At 48.3% G+C, this 12,704-nt stretch overlaps 1 protein-coding gene across 1 annotated transcript; it reads left to right on the top strand.

Annotated features, from left to right (window-relative positions):
* The first annotated feature begins 255 nt into the window (after positions 1–255).
* On the top strand, positions 256–12,408 carry IRF4 (interferon regulatory factor 4). Its single transcript, XM_059815707.1, has 8 exons — positions 256–459; positions 944–1,130; positions 1,893–1,981; positions 2,543–2,684; positions 4,459–4,566; positions 5,902–6,255; positions 10,229–10,341; positions 12,265–12,408. Exons 1-8 carry the CDS (start codon positions 256–258, stop codon positions 12,406–12,408), a joined length of 1,341 nt encoding a protein of 446 aa, XP_059671690.1.
* The last annotated feature ends 296 nt before the right edge of the window (positions 12,409–12,704 follow it).

The following is a 12,704-nucleotide window of genomic DNA, read 5'->3' as shown; positions in this document are numbered from 1 at the left end:
ATTTCCTGAGGCTCTCTACTGTGTTTCCCGGGTCCCTCAGGGGCTCCCTGCACGGCGTAGCTGCCGTTTGGTGTGATACGTGTTGCACCAGCGACTGGGGACCGCTGGCAGGGCTCTACACAGGGACTTCATCCAGAACCTGACCTGTGGGTTTTCCTCTCCCCCCATCCTGCGCCCCTCCCCCTCCTCCGCAGCCCCCCAGAGAGCTTGGTGAGGCACCCCAAAACCCCCCACCCGACCCCCGACTCGAGTGGCATGAACTTGGAGCCGGGCGAGTGCGGGATGAACTCGGTGAGCTGCGGCAACGGGAAACTCCGCCAGTGGCTGATCGACCAGATAGACAGCGGCAAGTACCCAGGGCTGGTGTGGGAGAACGACGAGAAGAGCATCTTCCGCATCCCCTGGAAGCATGCTGGCAAGCAGGACTACAACCGCGAGGAGGATGCTGCCCTCTTCAAGGTAGGTCTCAGCCCAGGGTCGGGGTTGTGGGACACAGCCGGGGCAGGAGGGATGCCCGGAGGCTCTGCGGTGGCCCCTCGCCTCACCGCCCGCCTCTGCCGGCTGGCTCTGCTGGGTGCCCGCTGCTGCCGGCTGCCTGGCTGGTGGCCCTGGCTGTGCCCTGGTGTCCCCTGTATTTGCGGGATGAGACAGCTCGCCCTTTCGCACTTCTTCGCGTGGAGCTAAATGCTTGTGGGACTGCAGCACATCTATTTCCACATTCGTCTTGGATCACTTTCCTTGTGCCTGCTAAACTGTTCTCCTGCCTTACCATGCTGCTTTTTTCTCAGCCTAAATCTGTAGGGAGTGAATTCACGCACATATAAGCACGCACATTTATGCTGTTTCAAGCATTGTGGACTTGTACCTTTTAGTTGATTCTTTTTCTTTTTTTCTTCCCTTTTTTTTTTTCCCTTGTTCTTTTGATTATCTGAAATGTTTCCAGGCCTGGGCACTTTTTAAAGGAAAGTTCAGAGAGGGCATTGATAAACCAGATCCCCCTACCTGGAAGACAAGATTAAGGTGTGCTTTGAACAAGAGCAATGACTTTGAAGAGCTGGTGGAGAGAAGCCAGCTGGACATCTCAGATCCCTATAAAGTATACAGAATAGTGCCAGAAGGAGCTAAAAAAGGTAAAGCATCTCAAATTCCCTGTGTAACAGAGTGTGAATATGTCTCATTGTAAGCACACGAGGACTGAAGTGTGCTTTTCTGGAATGGCCACGCAGTCTTTTAAAGTCTTCTAAGGAGCCAAAATGCAGGGCTCAAGTGCGGCTTGTTCTGGTGACTTAAGAGGTCGTGTCTGCATGAGGGCTGTTGGCGTTTCAGTCGGGGCGTTGAAAGGGAGCCCTTGCAGAAGATGCAGACAGGCGCCCTGCGCATCACTGGAGGAATTGCTCTTTCAGCTGGAGCCTCTCTGCCAGTTCTCTGTAGTGAGAGCCAAGCAAGCAGCTCAAGGGACAGGCAAAAAAAAATTGCTTGCTGGATCTAGGTTTTGAATACAGGGAAGAGCAGGAGTGTTTTGAGCCAGACAGTGGGTAACTGCTGCGAGGGGAAGAGCTGGAAGCAAGGGATGCCCGGCCCGCAGCCTCCCGGGCAGAGGCTGGGGGCAGTGCCTGCTCTCCAAGAAGCCCCTGGTGCCAGGCAGGGATGCGGGAGGCAAAGGCTTGGCAGGGCCTGGGGAGCCCAGCGGGACAGACTGCCTCCAGGAGCTGCCTGCAAGGGAGGGCTGGGAATCCTTTCCCAAAAGGGCACTGGAGGGCAGTCCTCTGCTTGTTCAAAGGCGGGTTGTGTGGATTTGTCCACACAAAGACGGGTTGTCTTCAGTGTGCCAATTTCAGATTTCCTTAAGATGTGGTTAACATTATTTCTTTTCATCCCTCTGGTGAACATAGGTGCAAAACAGATCAGCATGGAGGAGCAACCGTTAATGATGAACCATCCCTTTCCAATAACGTCTCCTTACACTTCACTACCATCTCAGGTATGACATTAGTTAGGCATTTTGCTTGGCGCTTGTACGTTGAGCAGCATCATTTCTGTGCAATGCGCTATGTCTGCCTTTGCTGGCATGGCTCTCTAGTTCTTGCTGGGAAGAAACTTTATTATGAAAACTGAGAAATCAAGAAGCAACTTTTCTAATGTCACATGAGGCCACAGGGCAGTTGATTTCCCTTGGTGTTTTTTATCCTTGAGTAATAGCTCTTTTCTGTTGGGCGATAGATACTAGTGCACTGCCATTCTGTTGATGCCAGAATGTAAGCACCCAATGAAGCCTTGCTCTTCCAAGCAGACATTTACCAGCAATGCTCTGACTGCCTTTTGTTATTTCACCCTGCTTATTATTTACACCAGTGGTGAGAAGTTAATTTGAAAGCTTCATTGGTGGTGGTGGCGAAGTGCCATTCGTGTAGCCTGGTCAATGCTTAGACCTCCACGGGCTTTGGCAGAGAAAATCAAGGAGCTGAGATGTGAAAGCTGATGCGATGCGTAGCATTAGTTTTGACAGCTGCCAAGTAAAAGAATATCTTGTTAAATTGAATAGGTACCAAACTACATGGTGCCCCACGAACGGAACTGGAGGGAGTTTGCCCCAGAGCAGCCGCATCCTGACATCCCCTACCAGTGCGCCAGTGTCCCCTTCGCAGCTCGCAGTCATCACTGGCAAGGGCCTGGCTGTGAAAACGGTAAGACACTCCTGTTTAGGGTTGCTTGCTGAGGTTGGTCACCTCCAAGGACCGCAGGTTTCAGGTGTCTTATTTGTGGCTTTAATTGGAATTAGCAGAAGTGGCCAGAGAGGAGTGCTGGGCTCCCTTCGAACGGCGCCACAGGGCCCATGGCAAGAGCCTTTGTCATGGCTCTTGCTTCCACTGCCACCAGACGTGCAGTGTGTGGGCTATGCAGTCCTCTGAGCTGATACAAGTCAGTGTCCAACAGTCCTCAGCTGTCTCAAAAGCCCTGAGGAATAAGAAGGGAGCCAACCCCCCCCGAAACCCCAAATGGGAACATGTGTTCTTTAGCTTTGCTTTCTGATTTTGGACCTTTTGAGGCACATGTCAGTGAGGTTTTCCCTCCAGCCTTGTGGATTAGAATGGCATTATTCTCCTGAAAGGAAAGCTGAAATTATTACTTTATTTTAGTGCTGTGGCAATGGGACAACTTGTCATGGATTGAGTCTCTCTTGGGGCTGGTACAGCAGAAACAGAATAAAGGGATGTTCCCTTCCCCGAAGATCTCACAGTACCAGAGCCTAATATAATCATGGCTTTCCAAGCCCTGCATCCTTAGGAAAAAGCCTGAATTGTGCAAACTGGCAACGCTGAAGCCTGCAGGGGGTAAAACATAAGAGAAAGGGAACCATGTGCCATAGACTCTTGCAGGTTAACTCACCTGAGGACACAGGCTTTTGCTTTATGAGGAGAAGCAGCTGGTTCAGAAGGGCATGAAAGGATGGGAAGCGAGGAAGGACTTCTTAGAGCAGATGCTACATTTTCAGAGGACAGCTCTCTAGAGGTTTTGATGCAGAGAAATCTTTGGGTCTGCTAAAAAGTAAATGCTCAGTGCACTGCAACTTTTGCTGGCAATATATTGGAATTACTAGGCAGAATCCTTTGCTTTTAGTTGAGCTATTTGCTAATGAAAACTCGAGGTAGCAAGGTGAATGAACTCTGCCCTGAAGTACATCCTCTGCAGCAGTTGAAGACACGTTTGGACACTTTGCTGAATTTGGAGGCAGTTGTTAGTGGCTGGTATTGGGTTTCTCAGTGGGCTCTAAAACGTGTCAAGAGATGTGGGTGTTCTGTACCTGCATCGCTCCAGCTCTGATTGTGGTGGGTTCTGCCACTGGGAAAGGTAGCGTGCGCTTGTCTGCAAGTCACTTGCATCATCCTCCAAAGACTTTTATTGACGTTGAGAAACAGAGGAAAACACCAATTGCCCGTGTTATAGTCCACTTACTGAAAGACATCTCTTGGAACAGTCTAATAGTAGTCCTGGTAATAAAACCCTAATAATCTCCTGCTGCACAATTTTCTTTACCTACTGTTTAAACAGTGTTAATTCTAGCTTTATTTTTATACCTGTCTCTAGTAAAATTCTGTATACGAAATGGATTATTTTATGCAGGCAACTTTTAAGAGCACTATAGTTAAAAATGTAAATTATTTCTGCAATAGAATAACACATTAGGTAAGGAAAAAGGACTAGGGAGAATACGGAAATGCTAAGGGAGTATTTCATGCAGACCCGAGTAAAAATACAGTCCAAACAACATCTGAAGAGATTGGTGGAGTTGGCATACCTGGAAAAATTGGGAAATAGGATCTTTTTAAGAAAAAGGTGGGAAGAGAGAGAGTTCCTTGTGGGGTCCAGAAAAACTCACTTTTGCATCACTGTGATCTCTGCCCAAGCTTTTATTTTAGGATTTAGGCAGCTGTCACTGACTTTTGTTTGTGAAAACAGGTTGTCAGGTGACAGGAACCTTTTATGCTTGTGCCCCTCCTGAGTCCCAGACTCCTGGCATCCCGATTGAGCCAAGCATAAGGTCTGGTGAAGCCCTCGCCCTGTCAGGTAAGGTCGGTAAATCCGCGGGCTTTCTGGGGAGCTTGACAAGAGACTCCCACTTCTGATTTTCCCTGGCACCATCCCTCCTTTCTGATGAAAAGAAAAAAAAAAGAAACCTCTTTAATGAACGAATTTGGTGTATGGGCTGAAGCCTCTCTTTTCCAGGATACTTAAGCACTTGTAGCCCCAGCTCCAAGGGATGGAGGCAGTTAAAGTTAATGGAAGTGCTTCACTGGCTCACAGTGTTAGTGCTGGGTTGATTCGGTGAGCCACCAAATCAGGCCTTCCCAGGGGGCTTTGGAAATTTTGGGGGGTCAGTGACTTTTAGCTCAGTTTTCCATTTGAGAGGAGCCCCCACAAAAGCTGGTGTTATCTGGGTACCTTGCTGTGCTCCTGCCTGTGCCATCTGGCTTTGCTCTGCTTCATTATTCCTGGTGAAAAAAAGGCATTTGGGAAAGAAAAGGGAAGTTATTTCAGCCAGGTTTGCAGACGTCCGGATGCTGGGGGACTTTCTGAATAGCTCTGGGAAAAGGTGTGGGAATGTACTTTTCACAGAAATAATGGATAAACCTCTAACACGGTGCTCGGCAGGTTTCTTGAGCAGGATTGTTCTCATGAATCAGAGTCTGTATGTATGTATATATGTGTGTGTGTTTGTGTATATGTATATATAAAAACATATATTGTACACACACTTTTTTATATATATATAAAACACACGTATTTTTATATCTATATCTATATATATCTATATATAGTCAGTGCTGTGTGAGTTCTTAGGGGTCAGACAAGTTGACGAAATGGCTGTCTGAAAGTAAGGCTGGGGATCTCAGGTACAGCCCTCTTGGACCTGGACCCAGCAGTTGCTTCTCTTCAGACAGCTGAGTGCAAGTTTGCAGGTCCACTGTGCAGAAACCTCTTTTATGCAAAATCTGGGGAGAAACACAGCTACTTCCTGATTAAAACTGAGGAAGTGTACTGAGCCGGGTGGTTTAATTGTGACGTGAACTTGGAAAATGTGACGAACAACAACTTTTTGTGTGCAGACTTTTCCTTTTAAACGGAAATGCGAAGTTTGTGGGACGTTAGTTCTTACCAAATTCCCACATTGGTAGCCCTTATAATAAAATGAGAGAGCATTAATGCTACTGTGCCCCAAAAGTTTTAGTATTTATATTCTTTAGATGATTTTTGCTAATGTGAGCCTGTCTTCCGGGTGGTGGTGACCACCAGGCTCAGAAATCTCATGCAAACTTGTCTCTTGGCTTTAGTACAAATCTGAAACATAAAACATTCATACTAATGTATCACAGTGATTCTTTTTATTTTTCCTTCTTGTAGATTGTCGGCTCCACATCTGCTTATATTACCGTGAAATACTGGTAAAGGAGGTGACAACTTCTAGCCCTGAAGGTTGTAGGATATCCCATGGCCAAAGTTACGAGGTCAGCAGCCTGGAGCAAGTTATCTTCCCGTATCCAGAGGATAATGGCCAGAGGAAGAACATAGAAAAACTACTGAACCACCTGGAACGAGGAGTAATACTGTGGATGGCACCTGATGGCCTCTATGCTAAGAGACTTTGCCAAAGCAGGATCTACTGGGACGGGCCTCTGGCACTCTGCAGTGACCGACCCAACAAGCTGGAGCGGGACCAAACATGCAAGCTCTTTGATACTCAGCAGTTTTTAGCAGGTAATTCCCACTACGGTTTTGGTATTGTTTCCGGAGATGTCACCTGGTTGCTCTCCACATCAGCTTTATGGGAGTGCTCTTCTTGTGTTACCTTACGAGTTATAGTAAGAATTACCCCTCACTTCTTCTTGGCAAGCACAGTCAAGGGGTAGTTGACTCCTGAATAATCCTGTCAAATTCTGCTCTCCGTGCATGTTCAGTGCCCCTGCACAAACCAGCAGGAGTGAACTGGTGCTCGGCTGGTGACACCCCAAACCTCACATCTCTTTCAGAAGCGTAAGAAGGAACCTAACAAAATAGTCTTTCCTTGTATTGGGTGACACGTGAAAGTGGATCCTGATCTTGGATCTGCTACTTCAAGTCCTGGGTAGGTCTGTGGTCTATGCTCGTGCTGCTCTCAACCTGATCCAGAGCGAGCCTGAGATCTTGCTCAGAGTATACAAATACCAGCATGAATTTCAGTAGAAAGCCTTCTGTTCAGTCTGTGCCAGTGTTTAAAAGGTATCTGGGGACTAAAAAGGATTTCAGAAGCTCTGGAGTTTCTGGATTGCTCTGAGCAGGGAGGTGCATTACCTCTCCAGAGCAATGTGTGAAGGTCTTGCCTTGCACAGGACAGTTGGGAGCATCGGTACAGAGAGGGCAAGGGCACGCTTCAGGACGGTGCTTTCTCCGTCCAACCCATGGAGGGAAGGGGCAGAGCCTCAACCCTGCTTCCCAGCGCTTCTGAGCAGTTGGAGGGAGGAAGGCTGTCCACCCAGAGAAACTAGTGGGAGCTGGTCATTGTCGCAGAGGACAGCTTGGGCAGCAGGAATACGTTGCCCCTTTTTTGAGGTGTGTGGCATCACTAGAGGTGAACTGATTGCCTGTGGTTTGGTGTGTTTTCCCATTTGAACAGGGCATCAGCACTGGCTTGAGTCTCTTAGGCGTATAATGCCTTGCAAAATGAAAAAAACCCAACACCAAACCCAAACCAACAGCTTTAACCTACTTTATACTCTAAGGCTGATGCACCACCCTAGCAAAATGGTCAAGCAAGAAATGCATTTAAAGAGAGAAATCTCATATGGATGTGAAAATTGACAGTTAGAAAGGGGAATTTGAGGTCAGGGTATTGGCTTGGGCTTCAATCACATGCTAATTTAAAGACCTATAATTCTGCCTCTGATGATGGTTTTGGAAATCCCTTTCCCTTTTCTCAGGTGGTTTTTTTAGATGTACTCTGGGTTCTTCCAAACGGTTGACAGGACATCTCTTTTTAGACACCTAACCCCAAAGATAAGCTCAAGCAATAGTTATTTTTTCCCCCCTCCTAAATTACTTATGCACCAATGCCTGTGCAAACCCAGGCATGTGGTTGAAGTCATAGTCTGCGGTGTGTGCAAAGTGAGTTTTTGCATGTGTTGATGCTCAGCTAGCTTTGTAAGTGACTTGCCATGGGCATATCACATCTGCATGTTGATTGAATGTACTGAGGTCCCAAACTGCAGGCAAGCTTGGGGATTCCCCCCTTAGGAAACCAGGGATTCCCCCCCTTAGGAAACCAGGGCTTCCTTGGGAAGAGACGCAGGAGACCTCTACCAGGAGAGGAGATACCGAACAGCAGAGAAAGAGGCAGAAGCAGAACTATTGTGGACCACAGCTATTAGGACCCCGTTGAGGAGTTGGACCCTGCAATGTGCTGGAGCATTGAGGCTGGTGTTGAGCAGCCTGTACTGTTGAGAAGGCTAAAATGACAGTAAACCAGAAAACAGATGGCTGGTCTCTGGGGAGTACTGCGTAATAAATGCAGTAAATCGGGCTGGGTGGGGAGTAGGAGGATAGAGGAAGAGAATTTGGGAGCGTGAGGGCGGCAGCCAGAGGAGGGTTGGCTTGGCAGAAGGAGGGGTGGCTGGAGCTGGAGTAGCAGGAGATGGGGAAGGTTTGGGGGGGCGCGTGGGGAGGTGCGTGGACCTGGAAAGGGAGACGGAGCAAGTGGAGGGTTTTGGAGAAGCGCGAAGCTGACCTCAAGCCCCGATTATCCTGCTGGTGGGAAAGAAAGGGCTTTCTTCCCCAGGTCCGTGCCACGGGCTGCTGTGTAGTGCTCCCACAAGCATTCAGAATTTGGAGAATTGCGGAGGCCAAGTAAAGCTGGGGGAAAGAGGAAGGTGGCAGAAGTTCCCCATTAGCAGCATGGCGTTGGACTGGCCTTGGGTGGATCGTCCTTCCCTGTCCTGTGGCAGCACAGCGGGAAGCAGGGTCCTGTGGAAAATCTCTCTTCTCTCCTGGCATACCTCCAAAAAGTTCACAGCATTTTTAGGTGTTTTGGGGGGCAGACTCTGGGGAGAGCTGTGTTTTAAGTGAGCTGTCCCTTGGTTTAGTCTTCTAACTGACCCTCCCGGTATGACCAGTAGTCCCAAGGCTGGGTTGGGACACTATTATGGTAGCTGCTGAATTCACACCTTGGTCAGAAAAGCTTACAGTTAGAGCAGAAATGGCAGGGGTGTATTTTGGGAAAAGGTGCATTTGTTATGCCATGTCTGAAGACTCTCCTTTCCCTGTATAGCAGGGGGTGCTTCATTATAAGACATTGATTGCAATATTCATTTCAGCTTTTTCCAGAAAGCGTGAACAGGGTTATAAATTAAGATTAAATCTTCACCAATCAACTATGTAGAAATACCGCACATAATGCAGACTTGGACGAGGATATTGTGTTAGGTGGAATTTTCTCTTTTCTGGAAGGAAATGCAGTGTCTAAAACACAACATAGTGATTTTGGTCCGAGTGGAAGTCTCTTATAAAGGCCTCCCCCGCTATCTTTCGTAGGGGACACTTTGACTATTGGAATAATTATATAGTTTGACCTTTTCCCTTTGTGCAAGGGTGTGGGTTAGTGAAGAGAGTGCAGAAGCACAGAAGACACAGGCTCTTTTGCTGGCTCGGTGCATGGCTTAAATAAGGTTTGTCACCTTCCTGTGCCTCTCCATCCCCCACGAGGCACCGTGATGACAGTGGCTCCATGACAGTGTCTAGGTGAGGCTGAATTTCGTGTCTGGCACTACTCTGAGTCTCTGGCTCCAGTAAGCCATTGGTTTCAGTGCTGCTGTTGGGCGTCTGCTTGAGTGGGTCCCGGCTACCGCCGGCGTCTGCTCCAGGAGGTTTGGCTGTCAGGGCCCAATGGAAACACTAATTGGAAGACATCCTGGTTTGTGCCTATGAAATGACTTGCGAGGCCAGGCAAAAAGAAAAATTGCAGTGTTATAACTAGCTCCCCCTGATCTGAGGGGAAGTCTCCAAACTCGGTGTCTTCTCCTTACCTCTTGTCTTTTTCCTGACCTCTCTCATCCTCCCCTGGAGTTACTTTGTCTTCTCCCAGTGTGCTCCAGGGTCCTCCGTTTGGAGCTCAGCCATCCACAAAGTCTTTCTCACCGGCCTGTGCTGGTTTTGACTGGGATAGAGTTAATTTTCTTCATAGCAGCCCATGTGGTGCTATGGTTTGGATTTGTGATCAAAACAGTGCTGATGATAACACGGGGATGTTTTAGCTAATGCTGAACAGTGCTTGCACAGCATCAAGGCTTTCTCCATTTCTTACTCTGCCCCCACAGCGAGTAGGCTGGGGAGGACAAGAGGTTGGGAAGGGACACAGCCGGGACAGCTGACCCAAGCTGACCAAAGGGATATTCCCTGCCATAAAACGGGGTGGGGGGGGGTATGCCAGAGGTTGCTGTTGCTTGGGGACTGGCTGGGCATCGGTCAGCTGGTGGTGAGCGATTGCTTTTTGCATCCCTTGTTTTTCTTTGTTTTGTTTTGTCTTTTTTTTTTTTTTTTTCTTTTTACCTATTAAACTGTCTTTATCTCAACCCACAAGTTTTCTCACTTTTGCCCTTCCGATTTTCTCCTCCATCCCGGTGGCAGGAGTGAGCGAGCGGCTGCGTGGTGCTTACCTGCCCGCCGGGGTTAACCCACAACATGGCCCTTTCTCTATTCCCAGAGCTGCAAGCCTTTGCTCACCATGGACGTCCGCTGCCAAGATACCAGGTTGCTCTGTGCTTTGGGGAGGAATTTCCAGATCCGCAGAGGCAGAGGAAACTAATTACAGCCCATGTAAGTAGGACTTCTGCCTTACCTAAAAGAAACATATTCCTTGGAAGATGTGAATCTGCCAGTCAGGCTTTTCTACCTTGTGTAGGTTGTGAGGGAGGTAATACATTATTGAAAATGCAGCGCCATCCAGACCGGGGTTGAATCGCCAGATCTGCCAGGGACTGACTGGTAGCTGTCAGTAGGGCAGAGGACCCGATTTCCCTCTCTGTAGGGCATCAGTGATCTCTTTTGCAAATCCCTTCCAAACCTAAAGCTGAAAGGTACGCTGGAAGAGCTGGGCTGTGTTGGTGCAGGATGCGGTGCTTTCACAACTGCTGCACCTGAAGGTGCCCCAGAATCCCAGCCTGCTTGTCAGGGACCTCAGCCCTTAATGGGACGTAGGGGCTGCCTGTGCAGCTTTGGGGTTAAGGTAGCTGGCAAGCTCATGGGCTTACTGACCACAGTTCGCACACACTCAAAGCTAGTGTTTCGGGATGCTATCTGAGAGAGGGTGATGACAGAGACTGAGACCAGGTACTTTCTAAATTGGCTGTATTGGCTCATAAAACCACAAGAGAGGTGATAATGCACACGCTAGTGGCAAGGCTTAGCTTATTGCATCCTTGGTAAGAAAACTGGTGTCTCTTAATTTTTCGAAAGCCCCTTCAGTAGTAGTAGCATGGGTCCCAAATCCGACTTTTGTCATAAGCTGTGGCCTCCCCATAGCTGCAGAGCTTTTGTACTGCCACGCTGCTGCTTAGTGAGTCTGGGGTGGAAGGTGGGAAGCTCACACATCCATCCCAAGCTATCCATCCCTTCTTCCTAGCATCCCTTCTCCAGCTCCCTTCTCCATCTCCTGTCCTGGCAGCTTTTCTGTGAGCCTGTACCTCCTGCTCTTTCAAGAGCTTTGCTTCCCCCTTGCCAGTTGCTCCTCAACTTCTCAGGCTGTGGGCTGGTGGGGCTCCACCATCCCACTGAACAGCTATGCCTCTTCAGGCTCACCTGTCTGGCTCACCTGCCCACTGCCTTCCTGTCTCCCCCATGGCGGGATGGGAGATGCTCAGCTGCCTCCGAATGCTGATGAGAGGAAGGGAAGGGGTGTTTATTGGTGGGACTGCTCCAAGGCAGCGATCCCTTCTGGCTCTCTCCCTTCCCAGAGGCAGGAGCCACAGACAGCGTGTTTTTCCTCTAAAATGCTGCCCATGTCTTAACGTGGAGGGGCTCACTGACCAGCCGGAGAGGGTTGTGGGGAAGAGTTGTCCAACCTCCCTGTCCCCTGAGAGTAAGGAGAGCTTCAGGTGTTTGCTCTCAGGGTGCAACTTAAATATTTGCAGTCAGAGCCCAAAGCCCTGAGGGGGAATGGTGGTTTCTGAAGGGACAGAAGTGAAGGCAGCGTTAAATCATACAAATCCCTCTTGGTGGTTGAACAGATTCTTCATCAGAATGAAGAATGAATGAACAGAAACAAGAGTAACCTCAGTGTTAGATTGAAGTCTAATTTCAAACACAGTTTGGCGACTATCTCAGTCTACCTGAGGGCTCCAGCATTTCAAGTCAAGTCCTCAAAGTACTTTACTTTCAGCACTTTGCATATGCATTTGAACACCTGGAGTGGCCACGACATGTCTGGCCTGTAGGCATCACTCACACCCAGGGGCTGGTTAAGGGGCTGCAATTGCTAATACATCATTTGTGTCACTGGTACGTGCCCTTCTAAACAAAGGGGATAAAGAGATGTGTGCAGTTAGCAAGGCACTTGGCAGCAAAACAGGCAAACCCTAGCTTAAAACAGAGATTAGTGAGAGCACTGAAATTGTTTTCCCATTCTGGTAAGCAGAACTGTTTTGTCGTGCCTTGTTTTTAACTTAAAACCACCATAAATAACTAAGATGAGGAGCATGAAATTTTGTCACATGTCTGATTAACATTTTGTCTGTTCTTAAGGTTGAACCAATGTTTGCCAGGCAGCTGTATTACTTTGCTCAACAAAACAGTGGACATCTTCTGAGAGGCTATGATTTACCAGAACTTGTGACTAGTCCAGAGGATTATCACAGATCTATTCGCCATTCCTCTATTCAAGAGTAAGATCCTCAAAAAGAGTGTTTTTAAAGGCACTGTAAAAATTACGCAGAGTGGAGGAGCAGATCTGGGTCACAATTTGGAGATCCACATCACAGCTGGATGTGTTCAGGGGTTCAATGATAGGAAAGTGAACTAGGACAAACATATTGTATGATATGAATGACGGGTCTTCAACGTTTGGATGCTACATCTCACATAGGTTCCACTGTCGCTGAGAATGACTCAAAACTGACGAAATGATTGCTATGTTTACGTTTGCTTAGTGTTCTCCTTGGGTTTTGAGGACTGATTCTTACTGA

This window comes from Gavia stellata, chromosome 3, assembly GCF_030936135.1.
Source record: "Gavia stellata isolate bGavSte3 chromosome 3, bGavSte3.hap2, whole genome shotgun sequence".
Lineage (NCBI taxonomy): Eukaryota > Metazoa > Chordata > Aves > Gaviiformes > Gaviidae > Gavia > Gavia stellata.
This window is presented reverse-complemented; position numbering and strand designations above follow the sequence as displayed.

What these genes read in the sequence shown, in the direction of transcription:
- IRF4 (XM_059815707.1), top strand. Translation starts at nt 256, where the DNA reads ATGAACTTGGAGCCGGGCGAGTGCGGGATGAACTCGGTGAGCTGCGGC. An exon ending in GCCAGAAGGAGCTAAAAAAG is followed by an intron (nt 1,131 to 1,892) that starts GTAAAGCATCTC and finishes TGGTGAACATAG; the next exon opens with GTGCAAAACAGATCAGCATG. An exon ending in TACTCAGCAGTTTTTAGCAG is followed by an intron (nt 6,256 to 10,228) that starts GTAATTCCCACT and finishes CTCTATTCCCAG; the next exon opens with AGCTGCAAGCCTTTGCTCAC.